Raw genomic sequence first — 26,775 nt, forward strand, 5'->3', positions numbered from 1 at the left:
ATGTCTGTGTGTGGGTGTGTGTTTCTAGTCACTGCTACGTGGAATCTACATAATACTGCTATACAGGTCAGTGGGTTAGTGTCCGTGGTTCCATCTGCCAACAGTTTGTTTAGAAGGGACATTTAATCCTGTGTTCCTGACCTTAACCTTAGAGCAGGCAAACATTTGCTCTGAAGACCCTGCAGGCTCAGCCTGGGGTCTGGCCTGGGTTAGCAGAGGTGTCTGCCCATAGCTCTGAAAGTTAGCTAGAGCATTGGTCGGAGCATCCTCATGCTTCTAGCCTCCAGAAAGAGACAATCCAGAAAGCACCCAGGGCTGAACATGGGGAAAGTGTAGGCCAGCAAGGAGGTGGCTGGACTGGATTTGGGAAGACAAGAGCGTGGGAACAGGAATCCAAGGTGTCCTTGAACCTTTCTGAAGCACCTACCTACCGACTTTCCTCCAGCAACATTAGTAGGCAGCCACCAAAAACAGTCAGGCAGAAATATTTGGAAAAGAATATGCAAAGTGTTAAGAATATATGTATTTTTTAAATTCCCAAATAGAGTCTCACTATGTAGCCTGGATGGTCTGGAACTGGCTGTGTAGATCAGGCTGGCCTCAAATACATAAAGACCCTCCTCCCCCGCCCCACAAGTGCTGGTATTAAAGGTGCTTACTCCTACACCCAGCAAGAATGGTTTAGTCAGGATGTGGCTGTGAGGGTGTGGTACCAAGGGGCTGAACTTCAGGCTTCAGGCATGCTAATACATAGCATCCTACCACTAAGATACAACTCTAATTCCCATCCCCCCCCCTTAAATTTTATTTTGGTCCATGCTGGTCTTGAACCCATTCATTCTATAGCACAGGCTGACTTTGAACTTGCAATCCTACTGTCCAGCCTCTCCAGTAGCTGTCAAGTTCAGCTTATTAGCCTTAATATATAAAAAGCTTTTTCAATTAAAAATATCATAAATTATGGCTCTGTGTGTATGTGTGGGTACATGCGTGTGAGTGCAGGCAGTTATAGAAGTCAGAAGCCTTTGAAAAGAGTGCCAAGCAATTTTGAGTTTCCTAACGTAGGTGCTGTCCTGGCTAGCTTTACATGAACTTGACACAGGCTGGAGTCATCTGAAAGGAAGGAGCCTTAATTGATAAGATCTAGCTAGAAGGCATTTTCTTAATTAGCGAATGATGAGGGAGGGCCCTGACCATGGTGGGTGGTGCCCTCCCTGGGCTTGTGGTCCTGTGTTGTGTAAGAAAGCAGGCTGAGCTCTGCATCTGTGTTACACTCATGTTGCTGGTCCTCTTGGGGGACTCCTAACTGGGAGCAGGGGCTGTCTCTAAATCTTACTGACTTTGGGGTCCCACTCCTCATACCGGGTCATCTTGCCCAGCATTAATGTATGGAGAGGTGCTTAGTCTTAACTGCAGCTTGATATGCCATGTGTTTTGTTGATTCTCACGGGAGACCTGCCCTTTCCTAAACAGAAACAGAGCGGGGACGGGGTAGGGACTAGGAGAGGGAGAGGAAACTGCCACTGGAATGTAAAATCAAAAAAAGAAAAGCTGAAAGCCGGGCGGAAGTGGCATACCTCTTTAGTCCCAGCACTCGAGTGGCAGGAGCAGGATGGTCCCTGAGTTCAAGGCCAGCCTGGTCTACAGAGTGAGTTCCAGGACAGCCAAGGGTACACAGAGACACCCTATCTTGAAAACAACTTGGAAGGAAGGAAGGAGGGAGGGAGGGAGGAGGAGGAGGAGGAGGAGGAGGAGGAGGAGGAGGAGGAGGAGGAGGAGGAGGAGGAGGAGAAGAAGAAGAAGAAGAAGAAGAAGAAGAAGAAGAAGAAGAAGAAGAAGAAGAAGAAGAAGAAGAAGAAGAAGAAGAAGAAGAAAGAAGAAGAAAAGCAGGCTGAGCAAAGCCATTGGGAGCAACCAGTAAGCAACACACCTTCATGGCCTCTGCACCAGCTCCTGCCTCCTGATTGCTGCCCTGTTTGAGTTCCTTTCCTGACCGCCTTTGATGATAATAGCAATATGGAAGTGTAAGCCAAGTGAACCCTCTTCTCCCCAGCCTGCCTTCTGGTCCCCGTGTTGTGTCACAGTGATAGGAGCTAAGGTCCTCTGCAGGAGCTGGGCTGTCTCTAAACCCCTTAAAAAGCCCATGTAGAATAATACAGAGGCCAATAAGAAGGAACAAGGCCAGAAGAGACAGTACAAGGAAATCCGTGAGGGAAGTCACCACAAGTAGTAGTGAGAGGCTCCTCGTCACCTTGACTTGGCGTGAGTAAAAGACACCAGCCAGAGACGAGGTTATCTCCTAACAGCTGTGCAGATTCAGGTGACAAGCTCTCCACTCTCCAGCCAGAAGGCTCCCTGTGGCACCTTCTCTGAAGAGGCTACTCTCCCAGTGTCCATGCTGTGCCCATAAGCAGGTCATCGCCAGGTCATCCAGGTAGTGTCTTGAAGAAAGGAAGGACAGACAGTCAGACAGTTGTTGTTTTTTCTTGCTTTGTTTTTTGAGACGGTTTCTCTGTGTAACCTTGGCTGGCCTGGAATTCACTCTGTAGACCAGGCTGGCCTGGAACTCAGAGATCTGCCTGCCTCTGCCTCCCCAGTGCTGAGACTAAAGGCGTGCACCACCACCCAGATATTTAAAGTCCTAATCACTCCAGAGGAAGCATGGCTCTGGCTGCCAGAGCCCTGAATACTACCTGTTTGAAGTGATTAGATAATGTTCCAGGCTGATGACGCCTCCTGTCTACTGTCTTGACGCACATACTCCCTAATTGTCCAAAGGGCTTTGGAACAACAGCGCAGAGGTCATTCAGCCTTCTGGGCCTCCTGTGGTGCTGTTCTATGAAAGTCCTGTGCTCTCAAGTGGGGACACTCTGACCTGCATGTTCAGGTTTATCCACACAACTCCAAATGGATACTGCTGGGCAGCCCTGCTGTGTGCCTCCGCAGAGTACCAGCCTCAGGCATGGGAGCATTAACCCCACCGGGGTTAGAGCATTAAGGGCGTGCAGAGGTGTGGTTCCCTTGCCGCTCGCACTGAGAATAAATGTTTAGATGGAGACATTGGAGCAGACGCTTCCTCTGCTGGGTGTCTTGCTTGGTGGGAGAAGGCATACACCCTATTTCTGCAGGTGCCCCACCACCTACAGGAAGACAGGCCAGCTCTTCCTCTTGCGGAATCTCCTACTTCTATGGCATTTCAGCAGCTACCCTGTCCCACTTCCCGGCGTGCTTGCTCACAACTTGCATGAAGTCAAAACTGACCCCGATTACCCATCTGACCCATCCCCGGGTCCCTACTGTGGAACCTGACGCTGCCAGATGAGACAGTGCCCCAAAGGCTAGGAAAAGGGACCGATCTTGAGCTCACAGCACACTGAGGGCTGAAACTACCTCAGAAATAAGATTCAAGATACTACAGACCAGAATTACACTGCTACTAGAGAACCACAAAAGACAGTCACCAAGGACGAGAAGAACAGGCAGGGGCAGGTTGTAAAACAGTGCTTAAAATACTAGGAAGTTCCAGCAAGAAAAAAGAAGAGGACAGGACTGGAGAGTTAAGAGCCCCTGCTTTTCTTCAGGTTCAATTCCCAGTGCTCTCCTGCCAGCTAACAACCTTCTGTAACTCCAGTCTCAGGGGATTTGATGGCCTCTTCTGACTTCCGCAGGCACCAGGGACTCGTGTAGTCCACAGACATACATGCAGGCAAAACCCTCATCTGCATAAAATAATGAAATATTAAAAAAAAAAACCCACTAACGTCTCATGGTAGGGACCCAGGGCCTGTTTCTTCTGGGGTCTCTTCTCTGTCTGCAGATGCCATCTGTCCTTGTGTCTTCACACGCCAGCCCTTCACGCCTGTCAAGGGTACACACAACAGTCACATCACCTACAGTGGAGGGCAAAGTCCCCAAGGCTGCCCTCATCCAGCTTTGGATTCTAGTTTCATGTCCTGAGTCATATTTCCCTGTACTTCAGAATAACTGGCTGTAAACCTAGCTTCTCCAAACCCTCCACTGTCTGAAGAGAGAGCATGTGTGTGTGTGTGTGTGTGGTGTGTGTGTGTGTGTGTGTGTGCGCGCGCACGCGCCATGGTGTGCATGTGACAGAGGACAACTGGCAGGAGTCTCCTCTCCGTCATGTGGGATCCAGGGATTGAACTCGGGTCATCAGGCTTGTTGGCAAGGCCCTTGTCCCCTGAGTCATCTCCCCGGTCCCTCATCCTCAGCTTTGTGAATTCGCTAGAGAGGCTCACAGAACTCACAGAACTCAGGCTTTCTGGTTTATCACAAAGAATGTGACAAAAACACAGAAGAAGAGATGTGCAGGACAAAGGTCAAGGAAGGGCAGAGAAGCGTCACGTGTTCTCTGGATGGAGACTGACCTCCAGGACCCTCCACGGGTTCAACTTCTCTGAAGTTCTGCGCTTGTCACGCCATGTTTTTAGCTAGTGATTCTAATGTCCATGGCTTGTGTTGGGGAGAGAGTTGCAGGAATAAGAGATGGAAAGCAAAACTCCATCTATTATCCCAGGCCGCTCCTGGCTTTGAGCACAAAATCCTCGAATCAAAGCAATTTACAGCTCCAAAGATACCAGGACATCAGTAGAATTATCATCCAGTTGAGAATTAGTTACACCCATCGTCCTACTAAATATGTCTCCCGAGGCAAGGCCTCTCGTGTTTGCGGGCTTCGTTTGATCTTGTTCGGTTCCAGGAACTGGAGCGGTCCTGGCAAACAGCCTCATCTTTCCAGTCATCTGACATAACTGAGCAAAAACAATGCTGTCCCCTGCTCCTGTGCTCTGAAGATACTGATGCAGCCTTTGGTTCCCCACCTGCACAATCCATCTGTCCACTTCTTCACTGCCGGCTACTAGTCTCTTCATCAAAACAGAAACCACCTTTGGAAGGGGCAGTAGGCCACTGCCGGGCCAGCCTGCGACAACAGTACTCACCAGGCAGATGCCTCTCCTTGGCTTCCTTCATCCAGATAAGGTGGGCTACACGACCTCAGGGCAAGTGGACGATGTTCACTACCAGGTGTTACAGCTGCATCCCGGGCTGGCGAGCTTGCCGGGTGAGACAAGGGAGGCAGCCTGTGGGATGCTGTTGAAGGGCTTGGCTCACCACAGTCTCCTTCCCTTGTGGTCCCAAGGTCAGGGTTTCAGGGGATGAAGGAGGAAAGACCTGGCAAGGGGAGGAAAGGAAGCTTGGACAGTCATGCTGGCGGCACGCCCCTGGGCAAGAGCTGCACTCAGAGGCACCCGCTGCCTTGTCCCCAGTCTCTCAGGAGAGCCAGAGGACAGGGCCATGTCTGCCAGGACAAACACGACTGCTCTGAGGACCAAGTCCCCTACCACAGGCATTGTGACTGCACCGAGTCTCTTGTCTGAAAACACAATGTTTGGTCATCTTAACCCGCAGTGCCTTCTGTGTGTTTTCTGTGGCACCTGAGCACATCCGTTTCCCTGGGTAAACAAAGCTCAGTTAAGAAATGAGGTCTGAGCTGGACAGTGGTGGCCCACACCTTTAATCCCAGCACTTGGCAGCAGGCAGATCCCTGTGAATCTGTGGCCAGCCTGGTCTACAAATTGAGTTCCAGAACAGCCAAGTTTGCACAAAGACACCCTATCTTTCAAAAAACCAAACCAAGGACAGCCCTGTTCCCATTGCCAGGAGTCCCACAAACAGACCAAGCCACACAACTGTCACATATGTGCAGAGGGCCCAGGTCAGTCCTGTGCAGGCTCCATGGTTAAGACTCTGTGATTTCCCACAAGCCAGGCTAGCCATTTCTGTGGGCTTTTCTCTGACTCCCACAATCCCTTCTCCTCCTCCTCCTCAGCAGGGCTCTGGCTGGCTCTAGGGAACCTGCTCCTCCTCCTAGATGACCTTGCCCAGCCTGAATACAGGGGGAGGTGCTTGGCCTTACAGCAGCTTGATATGCCATGCTTTACTGATGCCCATGGGAGGCCTGCCCCTTTCTGAACAAGGGAGGGATGGATGGGGAGACCTTCACTCGTGAGTCTCCCTCAGTCCCAGAGCAAGGTCCCAATAATTGCTGCCGGCCACCACGGGCTCTTCATGAAGTCCGGGCAACTCTCCCACCAAGGGCCATCAGATGGAGCATCCAGCCCCTGCAGCTTCCGCTCCACGCTGTAGGCTCACAAGAATTCCCTGGGCCTGCAGAGCAAGTCCAGTGGGTTTTATTTGAAGGGCAGTTTACCCGCTCTCTGGTTTTTCAGTACAAGGTAAGAAGACAGCCCAGTCAGAAGCTACGTCCCCCACCTGATACAGTCGAGCAGGAGGGACGCCACCACTCACGGGGCATGCGGCCAAGCATTCCAGCCCGTCTCCAGCTGTCACCTCAAGTCCTCCACTCTACCCACTTTATTCACCAAATGCCTCAGTAAAGACCTGAGCTTTCCACCCTGGGGCCTCTACCACGCCCCCTTTTCTCATTCCTTCCATTTTTTTTTTAACTCTTCTTTTTGTGGTGCTAACACAGGGCTTCCCACTTGCCAGGCAAATGCTCTGCCACAGAGCTCCAGCTCCAGCCTACTTCATCTTTCTTTCTTTCTCTCTCTCTCTTCCTTTCTTTCTTTTTCTTTCTCTCTTTCCATTTTTAAAAATTCTCTCATATATCACAACCTGACTGCAGTTTCCCCTCCGGCCCCTCCCCTAAGCCTCTCCCCCCTACCTCTCCTGTCCTCCAGATCCATCCCTACTCTGTCTCCCCTCAAAAAGAGCAGGCCTTCCAGGGACATCCACCAAACACGGCATGATATGCTACAATAAGACCAGGTACATTCCATCACATCAAGGCTAGACCAGGTGATCCAGTAGGAGAAAAAGGGTCCCACCAGCAGGCAAAAGAGTCAGAGACAGCCCCGCTCCCACTGTGGGGAATTCCATAAGAAAGAAGGCCTTGTAGCTAGGTGTAGTGGTGCACGCCTTTAATACCAGTACTTGGGAGGCAGAGGCAGGCGGATCTCTGTGAGTGCGAGGCCAGCCCAGTCTACATCATGAGTTTCAGGACAGCCAAGGCTACACAGAGAAAGCCTGTCTTGAAAACTCAAAAACAAAGAAACAAACAAGGAATCCCATAAGAACACCAAACCACTCAGCCATAACATATATGCAGGGGATCTGGGTCAGACCCCTGCAGGCTCCCTGATCGCTATGAGCCCCCTTGAGTCCTGGCCAGTTGATTCTGTGGGCTGTGGTCTCGTGATGTCCCTACTCCTCTGGCTCCTCCAATCCTTCCTCCTCTGCAGGTCTTCCGGCGCTCCACCTAATGTTTGGCTGTGGGACTCTGCATCTGCACCCATCAGCTGCTGGATGAAGTCTCTCTGGTCTTTTTATAGATGATTCTGCTAGGCTCTGGTTCCAGAATACTCTGAAGGCAGGACACACTTTAGGTTGAAAGTTTTTTGGCTAGGTTGGTGTCCCAATCTATTTGAAGCCTTGCCTGGTTACAGAAAATGGCTGGTCCAGGTGCCATGGTCCCCATCACTAGGAGTCTTTGCTAGGGTTACTATCCTAAATTTCATGGAGTTTCCATTGCACTAGGTTTCCACCTGAACTACCTGAGGTTTTTTTTTTTTTTTTTGGTCTTGTTTTCTTTTGTTTGTTTGTTTGTTTGTTTTTTGGTCTTTCAAGGCAGGGTTCCTCTGTGTAACAGCCCTGGCTGTCTTGGAACTCATTCTGTAGGCCAGGCTGCCCTTGAACTCACAGAGATCTGCCTACCTCGCCAATCCTGAGATTAAAGGCTTGTGCCACTGCCTGGCACACTACTTAAGTTCTTTTTTTTTTTTTTTTTTTTTTTCGAGACAGGGTTTCTCTGTTGCTTTGGAGCCTGTCCTGGAACTAGCTCTTGTAGACCAGGCTGACCTCGAACTCCCAGAGATCCGCCTGCCTCTGCCTCCCGAGTGCTGGGATTAAAGGCCTGTGCCACCACCGCCCGGCTACTACTTAAGTTCTTAATAATGACTTTTACGACATCAACTCTGCTGAGGACTCCCAGGACGATTCAGTCTTTATCCATCTCTATCCTGTGTCTGTCTGTCTATCTATGATGGCTAGTTGTATGTCAACTTGATACAAGCTAGAGTCATTTTGGAAGAAGGAACCTCAATTGAGAAAACACCCTATTGGGGGATATTTCTGTTTGTTTCAGTCACACTGTACGACTTCAAGACTGTGTTAACAAAATTAACCTTGGATCAGGGGCAGAGCCAACAACTAGTTGACAAGAGTTAGCCATAGAGAGCATGGAGGACCTGGGGAGATGGATAGAGAGACACACAGGAAGGAGGAGGGAGGCATTCAGAGATTCCCAGGCCTTTTTTGTTTGGGACAGATGAAGAGATGCTGTCTTGCTGGGTCTCTGACCAGAAAGGAACTTCTGCTGGTTGCTTCTTGACTTCTCTGATTTAGCAGGTTTCACCCCAACATCTGACTCCCGCGTCTTTATTGGTAAATGGAACAATTTAGATCAAAAGAAGAATGTCCCCACTAGATTGGCCTAGGGCAAGCCTGTCCTTCACTTTTGTGATTGGTGATTGATGAGGGTGGGATCAGCTTACTGTGGGCAGTACCACCCCTGGATGGTGGGGGAGGTAGGTTGAGTAGGCCATGAGGAGCAAGCTAGTAGGCAGCATTCATCCACGGCTTTGCAGCAGGTTTTAGTCCTGCGTGAGCTCTGCCCTGACTTCCTTTGACAACAGACAGTAGGAAGCATAAGTGAAATCAACTCTTTTCTCCCCAGATTGCTTTTGGTCATGGTGTTTTATCACAGCAATAGAAGCCCTCACTGAGCAGCCAGGCAGTGGTGGTGCACACCTTTAATTCCAGCACTTGGGAGGCAAGTGGATCCCGGTGAGTTCAAGGCCAGTCTTGTCTACAGAATGAGTTCCAGGACAGGCTCCAAAGCTACAGAGAAACCCTGTCTCTGAAAAAAATAAAACAAGAAGCCCTCACTAAGAGAGAAAGCAGTACCGGGAGTGAGGTATTGACAGACTTGATCATGTGTTTTGGGGAGGCTTATGGTAGCATTTGAACTTCGGGGTGGAAAAGCTAACAAGTGCTCAGGGCTCATAGTGTAGTGCCCAGGTCGTGGAGACCCCAAGAAGACTACCAGAGACACAGACTCACCAAAATGCAAAAGCAAGGTTTAATCCTGTAGTACAAATCGTGACAGGAACCTTGTCTTGCACACCAACACAGTGGGGACCAGAGGAAGTGCCCCACCATTCTTAGGCCGAGTTTTAAAGGCACAAAATCACAAATCTATTGTTATGGGCATAAGGGGTACGGGTGACTCTCTGGTTGGCTCCAGTCAGGGGACACTGCTGATATCCACCTTCAGCAGCTGGGCTGCAGTCTAGGGAACTTCCCCTCAGACCTTATCAGGGTCATTCATGTGACATTTTGAATTAAGAGCCATTAAAGTTCTGGGAGATGGTGGCCTTTAATTCCAGCACTCAGGAGGTAGAGGCAGGCAGATCTCTGTGAGTTCAAGGCCAGCCTGGTCTACAGAGTGAGTTCCACCTTAGCCAAGGCTACACATAGAAACCTTCAAAAAAATCAACCAAACAAAAAATAAAACAAATAAACAAAACCCAAAGAAAATAGAAAAGACCAACATCAGTGAGGCAGAATCTTAGGGAAGTGTTTCCTCAGAGTCAGCACACAGCATTTGTGGTAGAGAGGTGGCTGGGGCTGAACCTCCTGCTGGCAGCCAAATTTAGTAACTGAAGAGCCACACAGGTGGAACTGACTTTGAAGGCAGGAAGGGGTCGGAGAGCCGCTGAGGCTTGGTGCTGAGTTTCAGGGCTGCAGTTCTGAGAGGAGCCAGGAGGTCATTGGTGAAGGTGTCCTCAGTGGTACTCAAAGCCGCAGGACTGAAGAGATGGGGAGCATCTGAGGCTTGTCACAATGTGGTAGTCAGAGTCCCAGACATGAGCCTAGCAGAGGCTGCTGATGCAGATGCAGCCCAGCTGCAGAGACCTCAGTGTTTTTGGAGATGCCAGGACCACGATTACTGCCGAGGCCAGCAGTAGCCATGCACTGGAGCTGATCTGAGCCTACCAGACATCAAGCACTGAACTTTTTTTTTCCTGTTTTGTTTTTTTTTTTTTGAGACAGAGTCTCTCTGTGTAGCCCTGACTGTCCTTGAACTTGCTCTTTAGACCACAAAGGCCTTGAACTCACAGAGATCTGCCCACTTCTGCCTCCGAGTGCTGGGATTAAAGGTGAGCGCCACCACTGTCCAGCTAAGCACTTTTTAAACTGTTGAATTTTGTTTTTGATTTCACTTGACTATAATAGTGCCCTAACTTTTCTCCCTTGAAGAAAAACCAACGAGACAGGGTTTCTCTGTGGCTTTGGAGCCTGTCCTGGAACTAACTCTGTAGACCAGGCTGGTCTCGAACTCACAGAGATCCGCCTGCCTCTGCCTCCCGAATGCTGGGATTAAAGGCGTGCGCCACCATCGCCCGGCACGTTGCAATGTTTTAAACTGTGATATTATTAATATGAAATATTGGGATAAATAAGAAAGGAAGTTATTTAAAAGTTATGTGTATCTCAAGATTGCAAGGCCAATTGTCCTGGCTAGTTTTTATGTTGATTTGACGTAAGTTAAAGTCATTTTGGGAGAGGGAACCTCAACTCAGAAAGTGTCCCTAACAGATTGGCCCGTGGGAAAGCCCATAGAGCATTTTCTTGATTAATGATTGATGTGGGAGGGCCCAGCTCACTGAGGAGAGTGTTGCCCCTGGGCTGGTGATCCTGGGTTGTATAAGAAGGCAGGCTGAGCAAGCCTGGAAGAGCAAGCCAGTAAGCAGTGTTTCTCCATGGCCTCTGCATCAGGTTCCTGTTCTGCTTGAGTCCTGCCCTGACTCCCCCAATGCTGAGCTACTCTTCCCTGGAAGTGTAAGCAAAATAAATCCTTTCCTCCCCAAACTGCTTTTGGTCACGGCATTTTATCACAGCAATAGAAGTCCTAACTAGGACACCATCTATCTGTCTGCCTTTCTGCCTTTCTGCCTTTCTGCCTATCTGTCTGTCTGTCTGTCTACCTACCCACCCATTTATCTGAGACTCTCACTGAACCTGAAACTAGCTCACCAGTTCAGCTAAACTGGTTAGCAAGTAAGATCTGGAGATTCCTCTGCTTCTGCCCCGACCCCGTCCACAGATGTGTGCCATCACACCTGGCTTTTACCTGTGTGCTATGTCTCTGAACGCAGGTCTACACACTTCTACAGCAAGCCCTTTACCGACTGAGTCATCTCCCCAGCTCCAATTTGTTCTCATTATTTTTGAGACAAGGGCTCATGTTGCCTAAGCAAGCTTTGAACTCAGAGGATGACCATAAACTTCTGATCCTCCTGCCTCCTGAGGACTAGGATTGTCACCAGGCACACATGTGGCTTCATGTGTTCTGGGGCTTGAACACAGGGCTTTGTGTCTGCTCAGTAAATAATTCGATCGACTGAGCTATATCCAGGGCCTGTACCTTATGTTTTTAAAAACTCAACAGATCTAAAGGAGAAGGGCTTCATCTGGCCCTCTTACCTTTGCAGGTTTGTAGCACACAGACTCCAGTCCAGGATGCTCCGTCACCTGTTCCCTGACTCTGCTCTGGCCTGGCCCAAGTGAGCAGGACAGAGGGCAAGGTCCACGGTAATGGGGCGGGCGGGGGGGGGGGGGTCCCTAGTCCTACCTTCTCCGTCATTCCCGGGACAGTTCCAAAGTTCACCCCGAGCACTAGGAGCACTGCCCTTCCTCCCTCTCCAGGAGCAAAACGAAAGCTTGGGATTAATGATACAGACGAGAAAACTGTAGAAAACTGTAGAGGGCAGACCCTGAGCAGCAGACAGAAAGCGGGCCGGCCCCTCCCACCACAGCCCCAGGCTCAAGTGGGCGGAGACAGGGTGTGGAGGGCAACAGGTGTGCAGGTCAGTTGCACCCAGGAACACAGCTTCCTCCAGCTACCCTTGAAGGTTGGCTTCCAGCTCAGGTGAGGGACCCAAGGGGCTGTCCTGGTCTGTGGGCTGGCTTGGTAGGGAAGGGGACTGCCTGTCCTGGGTGAGGAGAACCTATTTCGTCCCTCTTTAATGACTACCTAGCCTCAGGGGCTACATTCCCTGAGGTCAGGTTTGTGTCTTCTTGGTTCCTCCCGGTGGCCCATTTATCACTGAACTTGGGTGCTGTTTGGGTCTTTTGTCCGTTCTTTCTTTCCACAATCTCCCATCTTTCAGATGGGCTTGTGCTTCACTTAGCCTGTTCCCAGGGGTCCTCTGTCTGTCACTCACAAAACACTGGGAATGTCTTCATTCGTGGGAGATATGTCACGGACTTTCAAACTGCTGGAGGCTCAGGGAACACTCTGGCTCTGACCAGTCCAGGGAGCAACAGCATCCGTTGTGAGGCTTGCCGTGAAACAGGCTTAGCCTCTCTTCACATTGGTGGGTTCGAGTGGGTAAGGACTCAGAAGCCCTGCTGGGCTCCAGCGGAGATGAGGGTGTAACTCTCCTGGGTACCAAGGATAATAACATTCCTTGGTCAGCTGCCCCGGTTCATCTGGGGTCAGCTAAACTCTCTCAGATCCCCATTAAAGAAACCCAAGTTTAGGATTTCCAAAAGAAACAGATGTCTTTGTTAAGAAGCCCAGACTGCTAGCTAGCCTTGTGAAGGGCCCACATCTGGTCCTTGGACTCCAAGTGGCATAGGTCTGGCCTTGAGGCTCCCAGAGAGAAGACCCTGGCATGAAGCCCTGAGTTCAGTTCAGAACTGAGGCTCCTCTTGGGGAGTCAAGAGAGCAGTGGCCCAGAAGGAGAGGGAAGGCAAGGCTTATTTAGGGGGCTCACCTGGGGCTCCATTAGCTCTTAATAGTGGCATCAGAAATGACTGTCCTGGCTCCACCAGGCAGTGTACTGGCCCCCAGGCTCTGTGACAATATTGGGCCTGCCCAGCTGGACTCTGGACACTGCTCTTGGCCTTTTTTTAACTGTGACTGTCCTGGCTACTAATCTGGCCAAGGCAGGCTGTCTGAATCTCAGATTTGACAACATCTAAGGAAAGTTGGGACGTGTTAAGATCCTGCCTCTAGAAGGCTGCGGCTGGGACAGCAGGTGGAGTCTGAGTGTCCACTGCTACCCACCTGACCCTTGCAGCTCGCCCCTCCTGCCATGGGACTCTCCCGGAAGGAACGGGTCTTCGTAGCCCTCTTGGGGATCGCAGCAGCCTCGGGCCTCACCATGCTCCTGCTCATCCTGGTGAAGGCCACCAACGTCTTCCTGCCTGCAGACACCAAGGTTTGGCTCAGGGACCTGCTGAGAGGGTTGGGCTGGGTGATCAGGATGTTGGCCTCCACACCTGTCTGATCCCAATGTTGTCCTTAGTTTGGAATCGTGTTTGATGCCGGCTCCTCCCACACATCCCTGTTTGTGTACCAGTGGCCAGCAAACAAGGAGAAGGACACGGGAGTGGTCAGTCAGACCCTGGCTTGCCAGATAGAAGGTCAGTGGGCAGTCCCATAGTAGGTCATTGCTTGGACTCCCAGGCAACAACAGGAGGATCACTTGACAGTGGAAGCTACGTTTCTAGTCCTCAGGAAGGCACCTCAACCGAGCGGTGAAGTGAGAAGCAGGGTCACTGGGTTGGGCTGTGTCTGGTGGGAATACACACGCGGATCTCTCAGACACTGCGCCTCCCCCAGGTCCTGCGGCTCTGGTGTCCTGGGGCATCCCTTTTAGGTACCACACCACACTGATGACAGAAGCCACCAAGTGCTGGGTCCTGAGTTCATTTCCTGGGTTTCCTCTCAGTTCTAGAGTCAAACACCTGAGGCCTGGGGGTGGCAGAGCCATACTCTAGAAGCCCTGAAGTGGGAGAAACTCAGGGTTTCCCACCTTTCCCTGTAGGAACTGTGGTCACGAGACTTGGAGCCTACTATACAAACACACTAGGTTTCCTTTGTTGTTATTTGAGACAGAGTCTTGTTGTGTAGCCCAGACTGACTTTGAACCCTCCATCCCCCTGCCTCAGCCTTCTGAGTACTACGATGATAGACAAGCACCATCCAGCCCCATTCAAAAATCCTTAACTAAACCTGAGAACCCTTCCTTCTTCCATAAAAGGTCACATTCACAGGTCCCAAGCACTAGGTTGTGATGATGTCCTTGGGGGCCACCCCTGAGTCCCAACCTTCAGATCCGGAGCCTTTTCCTAGGGTACTGTGTTTCAGGCCCTGGGATCTCTTCCTACGCCTCTGACCCAACACAGGCTGGGGAAAGCCTGAAGAGCTGCCTGGAGGAGGCGCTGGCACTGATCCCACAGACCCAGCATCAAGAGACACCCACATTCTTGGGGGCCACAGCAGGAATGAGGCTGCTCAGGTGAGGTAGTACCAGGTTGCATCTGTTAGGGTCACTCCTGAAAGCCAGGCTTGAATACCCTGGGGTGAGGTGCAGTGGAGGTTGGGGTGAGATGCAGTGGAGGCTGGGGTGAGGTACAGTGGAGGGAGGTTGGGGTGAGGCTTTCCTCCAGCATGGTCCCCACTACCCAGCCAGAAGAACAGCTCTCAGGCAAGAGACATCCTAGCTGCAGTCTCCCTGACACTAAACAAGTCTCCTGTGGATTTTTGGGGTGCCGAGATCCTGGCGGGGCAGGATGAAGGTGCCTTTGGTTGGATCACCATCAACTATGTCCTGGGGATGCTCCTCAAGGTGCAAGGGCAGCCCAAGGGTGAGGGGTTGGTCTGAGAGACCAGTGCCTGCAGCTGGCTGGCCGGTGGCTGCCCAGAGCTAAGCGTCTCCTCTGTGGTCAGTATTCCTCTGGACAGTGGATTCTGCCTGAAGACAGGATGCTGGTTGGTGCTCTGGACCTGGGTGGAGCCTCCACCCAGATCAGCTTCGTGCCTCAGGGCCCCATCCTGAACCAGAGCAACCAGGTTACCTTCCGTCTGTACGGGGCCAACTACAGTGTCTATACTCACAGCTACCTCTGTTTTGGGCGGGACCAGGTCCTGATAAGGCTCCTGGCTGAGCTGGCACAGGTTAGACTGGTATTTGAAGGGTGGAGAAGTGGGATGGCATGGGGGTAGAGTCGGGGAGTGTACCAGAGCCTAGAGTTCACGGCGTTTCCTCTCTCAGCAGAACAGCTCAGAACCCCGGGTCCAACACCCATGCTACCATAGCGGCTACCAGGCCACACTGTCACTGGCCCCGGTGTATGAGTCACCCTGTGTCCACACTACAGATTCCCTGAACCTCACTCAGAACCTCACGGTTGAAGGGACAGGCAACCCCAGGGACTGTGTGGCGGCCCTCCGAAATCTCTTCAATTCCTCCAGCTGTAAGGACCAAGATTGTGCTTTCAATGGAGTCTACCAGCCTCCTGTATATGGCCAGTTCTATGTAAGCACGTTCCCTTCCCTCCCAGCCCTGGCTTCCTTCTGGGGCCCCAGGTGTCCTTCTGAGGTGCCCTGGCTGACTCTTAGGGATTCCGAAACTGGGGGGGTACTTGACTGAAGTGTCCTGGGCCTCCCTCAGGCTGACCTGGCCTTCTCTACACTCCCCAGGCATTTTCCAACTTCTACTATACTTTCCACTTCCTGAACCTCACCTCCAGGCAGCCGCTGAACATTGTCAATGACACCATCTGGAAGTTCTGTCAGACACCCTGGGAACTGGTAGGTGACCTGACCCTGGATGCGGCCCTAGCACCCTCTCCATACCGCACCATGGGCAAGCAGGGCCTCTGGGGTCTTATTGGGTTTTCCTGGACAGAGATTCGTGGCAAAGCCCTGCTTAGGTACCAGGATTGGGAAGGAAAATGCCGTGGTAGGGAGAGGGGCTTGTTTTGGGCAGAAACAAGTCCAGAGCCCTGAGGAGATCAGCTTCTGGTTGTCATGAGATTGGCCACCCCACCCCATCCTAGCTGGAGGATGGTCTCCATGGGGACTTAGAGAAGGACTTTTTTAAAAAAAACATTTAACTTTCCTGCTGTCTGGAGACTGTTTGGATGTATGGAGGTCCCACTATAGCTGGGGATGGGAAAGTCCTAGGAAGTATTAGGAACTCACTTTTACATCCACTTCTGGAACTCAAGGTGGAAACCAGCTACCCCGGGCAGGAGCGCTGGTTACGGGACTACTGTGCCTCAGGCCTGTACATCCTCGTATTGCTGCTGGAGGGTTACAAATTCAGCGAGGAGACCTGGCCCAACATCCAGTTCCAGAAGCAGGTGACTGGCACCCAGAGCCTCAGCATGTCTGGTTCGGGGTGAGAAGGGGATGGGGCCTAGGGCAGACACCCAGCATCCCTGAGCAGCCGTGTGTCTCTCAGGCAGGTGGCATGGACATTGGCTGGACACTGGGCTACATGCTGAACCTCACGGGCATGATTCCAGCAGAGGCACCCACCCAGTGGCGGGCACAGAGCTACAGCATCTGGACAGCCGGAGTGGTGTTTGCAGTGCTGACCCTCGTGGCCATTCTAGGAGCAGCTGCAGTCCAGCTCTTCTGGACCCAGGACTAAGGGAAACCAAGCGGAAACAGATCACAGGCTGCTCCGCATCTAAAGCAGGAACGGCATTCGGATTCAGCAGCAACAACATAAAAGTCTGTGTTGTCTACCTTGTGAGCCACCATCGACCGTCCTCAGGAAAGAAAGCCTTTGGCACACAGGACCCACAGTGCACATCCTGGATGCCTGCCCTCATGAACCCCTGACCTTTAAGGGCTCCAGTCCTTCAAGCAGACCAAGTGGGCCAATTCCTGATAGTACTGACTCCCCCTGCCCTCAGGGTGGCACTGGCTATGGGGCCTGTAGTCTTCCAAGGGATGGAAACAGGAGGCTCTGGGAAGGGGCAGCTTGGGACAGGGCTACCTCTGAAGGCGTGGCCCGCCCAGCAGAAGCCCCTGCTTCCTCGCTATAATCAAAGTAGACCAGACAGTCAGAATCCAGGTCTGTGGGCCAGCTCAGCTTCCTTCTGCCAAGAACTTTTGGTTAGATCCTCTTTATCATCAACCCCAGAAGATAGACCACACAGGGATGAGGGGGATAGTTTGATCCTCTTTATCATCAACCCCGGAAGGCAGACCACACAGGGATGAGTAGGAAAGTTATTTTTGTTTAAATTAAAACTGATCTTGTCACAATGTTGCTAGTGCTGGTCTCCTGGCTTGGGTCCTGGAACAGCTCCGGCTTCCACACAGGCACCAGCTGGGACCACAAAGCACTTGGGGAAAATGCCTATGCAGCCGTCTCGGTGTCCCTCCAGCCAAGCTTCGTCCACTGTGGAGACATGCCGGATGCTGTGTCTGCTTACAGCCAAAACCCAACCCTGTAGAACAGAGCCCCCACCAGGCCTGGGCAAGTCAGCAGCTTTGGGAAAGGGCCGTCTTGTTTTACCTTCACACAGAACATCCACTGTGTCCCCCTGGCGGAAGTCCAAATCCTCAGGCCTTCGGGCTGCGTAACTGTGCCGAGCCACTACCTGGTAGAGGACTGGTCGCCCCCAGGCCCCCTGTGACAGAAGGGTGGGCTGCAGGGGTGGCACAGAGAGGGGCTTTCCCCTCCACCTGCTGGGGCTGGTGGGCATCATGGCCTCTCCCCCTGCCTCACCCGGCACCGGAGACGCAACCCTCGTGAGCCCACGGCCACATTCTTCCATGCACTCTGCAGTGAGTCCTCCGTGGAGATTGGGATCCAGAACTTCTCTCGTGGGGCCTGGTAACTACGAAGGGGGTCCTGAGCGTGCGCTACAGTATGTAGGGGAGTTCCTTGTGTCTCCTCCCAAAAGAAGTTAACCTTGGGGTTACTTCCAGTGACTACCCAGGATCTTAGGCATAGAGCTAAGAAGCCTTAGCTTTGGTCCCTTCCTGGGCCGGAAAACTGACCAGTTCAGAACAGAACAACAGCAACAAAAATCCCGTTTGTCAGCTCTGGACAGCTCACTTCCTTGTAGCTGGGATCCACCCTTTTCTCCTGCAGCCTAGGGTCCCCCCCCCCCTCAGTTTTCTGACTCACCTGAGCTGCCCCCTCTGGGCCTGGTGAAGGAGGGCTTGAGCCAGCAGTGTTCGTAGGCTGGACAGGTCAGTGCCTCTTGGGGCCTTCAAGGGCACAGTAAGGTGGCACTGCACAGTGACAGTCACCAGGGATTCAGGGTCCTCAGTAGCTGCTGCCTGAGGACAGAAATAGGGTTGCATAGCCTTTGAAGGCAGGGTGGTCCTTGTACCCAAGGGGTCAGAGTAGGGACCGGGCTACAAGGAGGAAAATAGAATTTGAGCAAGGGCTGCCCTTGCCTCAAGTGGCTGGTGAGGAGAGACTGGAGAGGATAGCTCTTACCCCAGCTCCTGAGGAGTCTTCAGGGGGGCCTGGGTCTGGCCCTCTGGATGCCAGCAAGCTGTAGCATTGAGCACGGCTCATGTGACCACCTTTCCACAAAGAAGATACTTTGAAGTGATGAATGACTGGCAGACAGCTGTCCTCTGCGCCAAACTTTAAGGGACAAGTGCCCATGTCCCAGCTCTCCTGAGGTAGCCCCCCTCCCCCTATTGCTCGGGATTCTCTTACCCACAGACGCAGAAGACTGATGGTCAACTTGCTCCATCTGGGACCTCTGCAAAGGAAGACAAGGGTAGCAGGACCTCAACAGAGGGGGCAGCTCAGGTGAGTCAGAAAGCTGTAGGGGAGGGGACCCTAGGCTGCAGGAGAAAAGGGTGGATCTGAGCCACAAGGAAGTGAGCCTTGTCCTGAGCTGAGAAAGGGCTTTTTGTTGATGCTGTTCTGTTCTGAACTGGTCCTCACACACACCACCTGCAGCTGTCTTGACACAGTTTGTTTAGTTGGTTTTGTTACATCTCACATTATACAGAACTGTTTTTGTATAAATTGCCTAAAATTTATTTTTGCACGATTTGAATGCATGCCACTGTTTTTATTATTTAGCTTGCCAACTCTCCTTCAGGTGGGAGGGAATTTAATCAACATAAGGAGCCTGTCTACAGATGTGCCCAGGTTGGGGTGTGGGCTACCCTTCCATTTAAAAGCATGTTTAACTGGGTGTTGAGAGCCTACTTTATGTCAAGAAGTTACACAAGTATGGTAAGGCTAAGTGTAAGTACAGTCCAGGCCAAACGTTTTGCCAAGTTTCAATAGAGAGGTCACCTTTTCCTCAAAATCCTACAATTCAGACTTCAGTCCTCAGGAGGGTTTTGCTCCAAGCATGGGTTCTTGTTTTCTATTTCCATAGATCTAATTCTACCATGAGTCAAGGAGAATAAATATATTCACAGCCTCCTTCCCCCTCCCCTTGAAGTGTTCAGTTCTCATTGAAACTGGTAACCTGGCTACTTTCTAGTTATCAACTCTGCACCCGTAAGAGCCACTGTTGTGTGGTGGCATTCCCTAGACTTCCCCTGATGTGGCTTTACCTCTTTTGGATATTATAAAAAACTGCATCTCCCGCCCCCCAGAAGAGTGTGGTCCTGGGTTTGGGTCTTGAGGTGGTGGGTCTGGATTCAAGGGAGAAACTCCTTGGGCTTTATCCTGGCACCACCAGCGGTTAAAGATGTGGTCTGAGAGCTTGGCCAGCAATTGGCAGGAAGTTTGAGAGTAAATGCATGGTGGTCCCAAACTCTAGACACATCTGGGGACAGGGTTGAGTCCCCATAGGACTAGAGTCCACAAACAGGTTGCCTAGCACCATTCCCCAATGGTGGGGAGTCAGCCTGTTCCCCAGGCCTTCTACTGATCCCCGACTCCAGTTTGGTGGCTTCTCCATGGACCTCGAGAAACCCAGGACAGACTCTAAGGAGGTGCCCAGCCTCAGGTGCCCCGAGTTGGCGCAGAGGTGGACACCTCTAGCCTCTGTTGGGCACTCACTGACGTGGCCTGTGAACTAGGTTTAAAAAGAGATTATGGAAAAGTAACGTTTGGCCCTTGTGAGGTTTACAGCCCAGGGCAGGAGCTCGGAGATGCAGGTTTAAGGACCTGGGGATTTTGAGCACAGCTGTAAAGGACATTGAACTGCTAGGCTGGGATGAACTGAATACTGGAGAGAAAAGAGGTGGAGGTGACGTCCTAACCACTCACCAGGCTCTTAGGGCTGCGTTAGGGCAGCAAGGGTTTCTGCCTAACCACTCCTTACCCAGGCACAAGGGGTTCTGACGATTTGCAATGGCCAGGAATAAGGTTGGCATTGTTTGGACCTTCTGGACTGTCTTGCCCCAGGCTGTCTTGTGATTCAACAGAGGCTCCAACCTTCTGTTGACAATCCCTGTGGAGTCCCTGTGGTGTGTTTGAGTATGTGCCAGTGAATTGGCCCTGCTAGCCCATCCCCTGGTGTCAGGCCATCATGGCTGACTGAGCATATCCCTAGCCTGGCTGTCAAGGAGCTGCCTGCCCTCCCAGGAGCTTATGCTTGCTCTGGCTCATGACAGGTGAATGAACCGAAGTGATCAGCCATCCCTGCCAGGTTAGAGCTGTTCCGCAGGTGGATGCCAGCTCTTTGAAGGCCTAAGTCTAAGGCCATAGAAGGAGGGGGGCCCTCATTCTCAAGGCTTTCCCATCAGCAACTCATGCCCTGGGCCTGCCTAAGCTTTGTTCCTTATCAGCCCACAGTTCTACAAACCAAGCAGAGATCTGCTCGACGCCTACCCACCTACCTTCTGAGGCCAGCCGTCTGAGGTGCGGTTGTCAGGGATAACAGAAGCCACCACCTGGTGGGGGCAGGAATACAACTGGGTTAGGGCCCCATTGAGGCTGCTCCTCCAGGTCCCCAATTCCTGGTACCTCTGTAGCTGTAATCTGCAGGGTGTGGACTGCCTACGCCTAGCTCAAGACTGCTGGACCACTACAGCTTTAAAAAAAAAAAAAGCCTGGCGGTGCTGGCGCACGCCTTTAACTCCAACACTCGGGAGTTCGAGGCCAGCCTGGTCTACAAGAGCCAGTTCCAGGACAGGCTCTAAAGCTACAGAGAAACCCTGTCTCGAAAAACAAAACAAAACAAAACAAAACAAAGATGACCAAGAGAAACCTGTACTAATAATAGCAAGTTAATTTTAGTACAACTTTTTAAATATTCTTGTTTCTTGTAACAGCCATCTAAGTGAACTCTGATGGATGCACAGGTAGTGTCCTTTCCACCTGTACTCAGTCCACCTCAGGCGACAGGCACAGCAGTGTATACCTCAGGCAGCTACACATGGTCACACAACGTTGGTCTAGCACAAGGGCTGCTGCAAATAACCATAGGCCAGCCCAGATGTCATCCATGCAATACCAAGTTGGCCTCTCTTTGTGACACTCTCTTAGTGACTAGTCTTTTGAGTTCCTCTCTTATATTTGAAGGCGGGATATCCCCCCATAGCCTGTGGTTTAGGGGGCCTGACATAGCCCAGACCGGTCACCACATCCCTTGCTGCCTGTACCAGAGATGCAGAAACAGAAATACATGAAGATGCACAGACAGACGCTGGGAGCATCTGGGAGAAGAGTACGGGGTGGGGAGGGGTACCAATAGGGATTCCCATCAAAAGGCCTGAGCCCTCTCCTTTAAAACTGACTTACTTCTGGTAAGTTCTGCCTCGGGGACTACGGCCTCATGTATGAACACTCAACCCCAACCCTAGGAGCCGTGTGCCCACTCTCTTACCTGGTCTGACTTTCAAGGGGCCTGACCTACACCCCATAAACACATTGGATGTCCAGTGTGGGAGCCACCACACCGTGAGTTTGACATGGGCTACAACTGCCATTTTGGCTTCTGGGTACCCAAGCTGGAAAACACCCTAGTGCTTTACCTTAGCCTTGCCGAGGAAATCCATGGGCTCCAGATGCTGTAGGTATTGCCTGGGAGGCTGGAAGACCTCACCCTTGGGGACTTGCTGCAGCTGCAGGGGTACCTGTTTCTGGGATGGAGCATGCAAACCTGGGTGGCCACGGCTGCAATAACTGAGCCCTGAAGCAGAGGGAATGCTTGGGCTATCATCATGTGACTCACTACAAGAAGTGTGGGGCACCCCGGCTCCCTCTCTCCATGTCCTATAGTCTATCTTTAGGGTGTAAACTATAGAACCTGGCTCCAAACCAGTGTGACTGTCACCTGCCCTCCTTACCCGTACTTGGTCCAGGGCAGTGTCCAGGATATCTTGGGCGCCCTCTGGCCATTTGGAGATTGCTTCCACTAGAGTATCAGCAGCCTTGGTCCAGAGCCCTACCTGGCACTGTGCTGATGCCGTGTTGTACAAGACCTAGGAACAGGGCAGTGGTGACAGCAGGGGCCAGGCTCCCCAGATGGTCTTCATCTGAACTCCCCAGTCATAGTAGCTGAAGGTTCTTCTGTGAGTTCAGCTGCCATAGGTGCTATGGGTAGGGACCAGGCCACCTGCTGTCTGGCTGGCTTGGTTGTTAGATGCCAAGTGCTCATTCCCGGTATCTGTTGAGTCCTCGGAGGGCCGTGTTTTGCTTTGAGCTTTTCTGTTTGAAACAGCAGAAGTAGCTCTCTCTTTTAAAGTGTCCCCCTTTGCTGGGGAGGGGTGGTAGCTGGAGAGATTGCTCAGGGGTGAGGGTACTCACTGCTCTTCTAGAGGAGTTAGGTTAGATTCCCAGCTCTCACATGGTGGCTCACAAAGTATTCCCTTGGCTAACACCCTCCTAATTCTATACTCTGCCACCCCCCCATTAACTGCTCTCTGTACCCTGGAACCTAGAGTGTGTCTAAGGGTTCCAATTGGCTGTCCAGGGACATTCAGAACCCCACATTCAGAACATTCTCATAGGCAAGGTGAACTGAGTTAAAGCTATCTCAGGGACCCAGTGACATGTGAACTCACGATGCTGAGAGCCCATCCTCCCTTCACCCTGGAGAGGTACACACACAAGAAATCCAGCTTTGCTATGCAGAGAGAAACCCACCCACTCTCCCTAGGTCCTCTGTTCCTACTCTTTCCTCTGGTGCAGCTGCAGGTACTGCTCAGCCGTTCCCCTTCCCCCAAACTGGTCTGTCACCTTGTCATGATCTTCAATTCTGTCCTGCTTTTCCCCCACATGAGCCCATTCTGGCTGGCTCCCAAGTACGTGAATAGCCTCCTCCTTCTGTGGCTACTCCGGCCTCCTTGGGCAATCAAGGAGCTGGGGGATTTCAGGGCTCCAAAAGTCTTTGGCTGGACAGGGCACCTCATTCCACATGGCTGACAGCAACAGCAACACCAACATAAAGGTGACAGCCCCTGGCAAGGCTCTAGATTTTACTCTAGGACCCCAGCCAGGACTTCAGACTACAAGATAGGATGGATTGCAAGCTAGTGCAACCCAGGACCATGGCAGAACCTTAGAACTCCCATGAACCCTAGATTCTCCCCCCCCCCCCCCCGCGCAGAACCCCAGGGCCACAGAGCACCTCCAAGGCCGGGCGACACTACTTGGTGTCTGACCCTGCACACGTGGAATGCCCACTCACCTCCCAGGCATGCAGTTTGAAGTACAGACCCAGTTGAGTGTAGTCAATGGCAGCATTGCCTCTCAGCTGTGCCAGGGCCAGCTGGAAGTCAGACACAGCCTCCTGGAACCTGTGAGCAGCAGGGGCCTCTCAGTAACTACAAGGGAGGAGTGGAGCCTGTGAATCAGCCAATGAGGAACAGGGGACCCTGCTGCATGCACTCACCTCTCCAGCTGGAAATTGGCCACTCCCCGCTGGAAGAAGCCAACAGCCATGCAGGGGTCCTTGGTCACTGCTTGGTCAAATGCCTGGGGACAAAAATGCTTGTGGAGCAGCACGCTCAGTGACCCAAGAACCCAATCCCATAAATGCATGTGGAAATGTACTAACGGACAAGAGCTGCTGCAGCAGGTGCCTGCCAAGCTGGAGCCTGCACAAATGTGTCGCTGCATAGACTTCTTGGCTGCACCAAGCACCTCATAAGATCAGGGCATATCTCTATGATACAGAAACTCATTCTGTCTACAGTGAGCGCAGAGCTAAAAGAATACGCTCCAAAATGTCAGTAACAGTTGTCTCTGGGAGACAGGATTGTGCAAGACTTTTGGCTTCTTAAAAGCTCTCTCTCTCTCTCTTTCTCTCTCTCTTTTGTTTTTGTTTTTGTTTTTCGAGACAGGGTTTCTCTGTGGTTTTCGAGCCTCTCCTGGAACTAGCTCTTGTACACCAGGCTGGCCTCGAACTCACAGAGATCCGCCTGCATCTGCCTCCCGAGTGCTGGGATCAAAGGTGTGTGCCACCACCGCCCGGCATGTGTAGCCCAGGCTGCCCTCAAACTCGTGATCCTCCTGCCTCTGCCTCCTTCAGCAAATCCTACCGGCATGTGCCACCACAGCCGGCTAAAATCTCTTTTCAGGGACTGGAGAGGGCTGCTTCCAGAGGTACTGAGTTCAATTCCCAGCAACCACATGGTGGCTCACAACCAACTGTAATCTGGTGCCCTCTTCCGGTGTGCAGGCAGACAGGCAGACAGAGCACTCACGTCCATAAAATAAATAAATCATTGAACATCTCTTTTGGTAGTTCACACAAAATGGTACACTAGATATCTATTAGAATCAGAATAACAAAGTCTTCTGTGTACAGGCAGCACAGATCCTTAAACCAGACACAGAAATGTCTGTCCCTAGCAGGGAAAGCAGCCATCAGCTAAACCTGGTGTAGCTTCCTGATACCAAAACTTGTCAGGTGGACTGACTGTTGAATTCCATCTGACTTGAAGTTTTCCCACGCCACAATCAACCTGGAAACGGGGTGGCTGCTTGTAGCTGCATCCACCATCGCAAGCGTCACACCGACAGGGTGAAGTGCAGTCGTATCAGAGCTGCACCCTTAGTTTTCCTTATTGCTGCTGCACCACCTGCTTCTTAGAGTTTCCGGGTCTAACCGATATGCCTAGGCTGGTACACATTAGTTCTGTTGACTTAAGGCAGTGCCCATTCTTCTAGGGCAGAGCATTTCAAAGCCCTCTCTAGCTACAGTGTGAGGAGGTGAATGCTGGGCTAACACATGACTCACTGCTGAACACCTGGTAGCAGATCGTTACATTCCCTCTCCTGAACAATAACCTTTTGGTTCTATTTTTGTATTTGTTGTTCATTTTGGTTGCTGTTGTTACTGTTGTTTTTGTTTCTTGAGCCTGGGTTTCCCTGTGTAGCTTTGGTGCCTGTCCTGGATCTTGCTTTGTAGACCAGGCTGGCCTCGAACTCAAGGGATCCGCCTGCCTCTGCCTCCCGAGTGCTGGGATTAAAGGCGTGCGCCACCATGACTGGCTTGAGCAATAACCTTTTAATGAAGAAGCAGTTCTGAAGTAATCGTAGGGCAGATGCATATGTAAGAAGTAACAGAAGAGAGCTGGCGAGATGGCTCAGCGGGTAAAGACACTTGTCACCATGCCTAAAGACCTGAGTTTGATCCCTGGGTCCCACGGGGTGGAAGGAGAGAACTGACTCTCACAAGTGGACTCCTAACTTACACACATATGTAAATAAATAAACAATGATCATTTCAAGAAAGAAACAAGAGGAGAGACCATCTCTGCACAGTCCAGGGAGGCAGGGTGCTGAGGGTTTACATCACACACCCAAGAATAGCTGTCACTTTGGGGAGCACAAGCAGGAGATGCCCTGACTGCCTCCTCTACAGTGTGCGTCCCTGAGGAGTTCTGCTTTGAGAAGCGTTTGGGGAAACATGGGAGTGCTCAGGACTGGGAAGACAACTGTGTGCCTCCATCTCCACAGGCAACAGCTAAATCCCTTTCCCCACACGTGTGCCTTCACAGGACAGGCAGAGCCCAGCCTGCTGACTCTGGCCCAGCTTCCATCCTGCCTTCAGGGTGTCCCCTCCCTCAGTTCTGAAGACCTGGCCTGGTACAGGACTGATGCATTTGGTACATGTGGCTATGTGCCCTGTGCCCCATTCTGGCCTCAACTAAGAGAGAGCTCTCCCAACCACAAACCTCCTACCTGCTTCAGGCAGTCACTTGGAGCATTAGTGGAACCATCTCTAGCTAAAGGACGAGGTGAAGGGGCAGGAATTCTCCCACTTCCAGGAGTCTATGAGGTGGAGAAGGGCGTCTTTTTCCAGAGCGTCCATTCCAAGATAAGGATTCATGCCCGCAGTCTTCCCCTATAGGCCTCCACCAGGGATATTCCCCCATAGGTCTCTATCACCAGTCCCAGGAAGCTTACTTACCCGCAACGCAGCCTCGGGATCCCCCGCCATCAGTCGCACGCAGCCCATGTTGAAGTACATCTTGGCCCGCGGCTCCTGGACATCTGAGAAGAGGCACAGGGCGCGATCCCAGTCTTGGCGTGCCACGGCCAGTACGCCCTGATGCCAGTCCCGTACCTGATCCCCTAGAGAGCTCATGGAGCTGGGGACACCTGCTCTGCCGCGAAAGAAGTCAGCGATTCTAGTCGGAGAGTGCGGGGCGGGAGGAGGGTGTCCTACAGGAGTTGGGGGGCCAGGGGTCAGGACAGCAGAGAAAAGCACCTGATGAGACCCGACTAATGCACACGCAAGACCACTGGAGTTGAGACACGAGGTGGTTGAGACTGACTGCCCGAAGCCCCGCCCCCGCCCCAGGCCCCTCCCCGAGGCCCCGCCTTGAACCACCTAACCTCAATCCTTTGCACTGAGGACCGGGTCGCCACCGATCACATAGCCACGCCCCTTCATTCTCCAGGCCTATCTGTCCACGCCCTGGCCCAACTCAGCGCCAACAAGACCACGCCCATCTCCATATGGACACTCTCC

At 52.0% G+C, this 26,775-nt stretch overlaps 2 protein-coding genes across 5 annotated transcripts; one reads left to right on the plus strand and one right to left on the minus strand.

The window, feature by feature from the left end:
- Positions 1 to 13,202: 13,202 nt before the first annotated feature.
- Positions 13,203 to 16,553, plus strand: Entpd8 (ectonucleoside triphosphate diphosphohydrolase 8). 3 transcript variants are annotated; one of them, XM_057755751.1, is made up of 9 exons: positions 13,203 to 13,328; positions 13,416 to 13,533; positions 14,261 to 14,411; positions 14,582 to 14,741; positions 14,843 to 15,079; positions 15,171 to 15,431; positions 15,596 to 15,706; positions 16,126 to 16,260; positions 16,362 to 16,553. In XM_057755751.1, the coding sequence occupies exons 1-9, from the start codon at positions 13,203 to 13,205 to the stop codon at positions 16,551 to 16,553; spliced, it is 1,491 nt and encodes a 496-aa protein (XP_057611734.1). The 3 variants fall into 3 exon arrangements, with proteins under 3 accessions (XP_057611734.1, XP_057611736.1, XP_057611737.1); XM_057755753.1 differs by having other exon boundaries at positions 14,843 to 15,070; XM_057755754.1 differs by lacking the exon at positions 15,596 to 15,706 and having other exon boundaries at positions 14,843 to 15,070.
- A 628-nt stretch (positions 16,554 to 17,181) lies between these two features.
- On the minus strand, positions 17,182 to 26,388 carry Noxa1 (NADPH oxidase activator 1). Of its 2 annotated transcripts, none has more exons than XM_057755589.1 (12): positions 26,212 to 26,388; positions 23,686 to 23,768; positions 23,482 to 23,590; positions 22,139 to 22,273; positions 21,824 to 21,931; positions 20,687 to 20,740; positions 18,594 to 18,639; positions 18,366 to 18,454; positions 18,048 to 18,202; positions 17,643 to 17,754; positions 17,430 to 17,544; positions 17,182 to 17,312 (listed from the first exon to the last, which is right to left on the minus strand). In XM_057755589.1, the coding sequence occupies exons 1-12, from the start codon at positions 26,386 to 26,388 to the stop codon at positions 17,182 to 17,184; spliced, it is 1,314 nt and encodes a 437-aa protein (XP_057611572.1). The 2 variants fall into 2 exon arrangements, with proteins under 2 accessions (XP_057611572.1, XP_057611571.1); XM_057755588.1 differs by having other exon boundaries at positions 18,366 to 18,456; positions 18,572 to 18,639.
- Between the last annotated feature and the right edge of the window lie 387 nt (positions 26,389 to 26,775).

This window comes from Chionomys nivalis, chromosome 22, assembly GCF_950005125.1.
Source record: "Chionomys nivalis chromosome 22, mChiNiv1.1, whole genome shotgun sequence".
Taxonomy (NCBI): Eukaryota; Metazoa; Chordata; class Mammalia; order Rodentia; family Cricetidae; genus Chionomys; species Chionomys nivalis.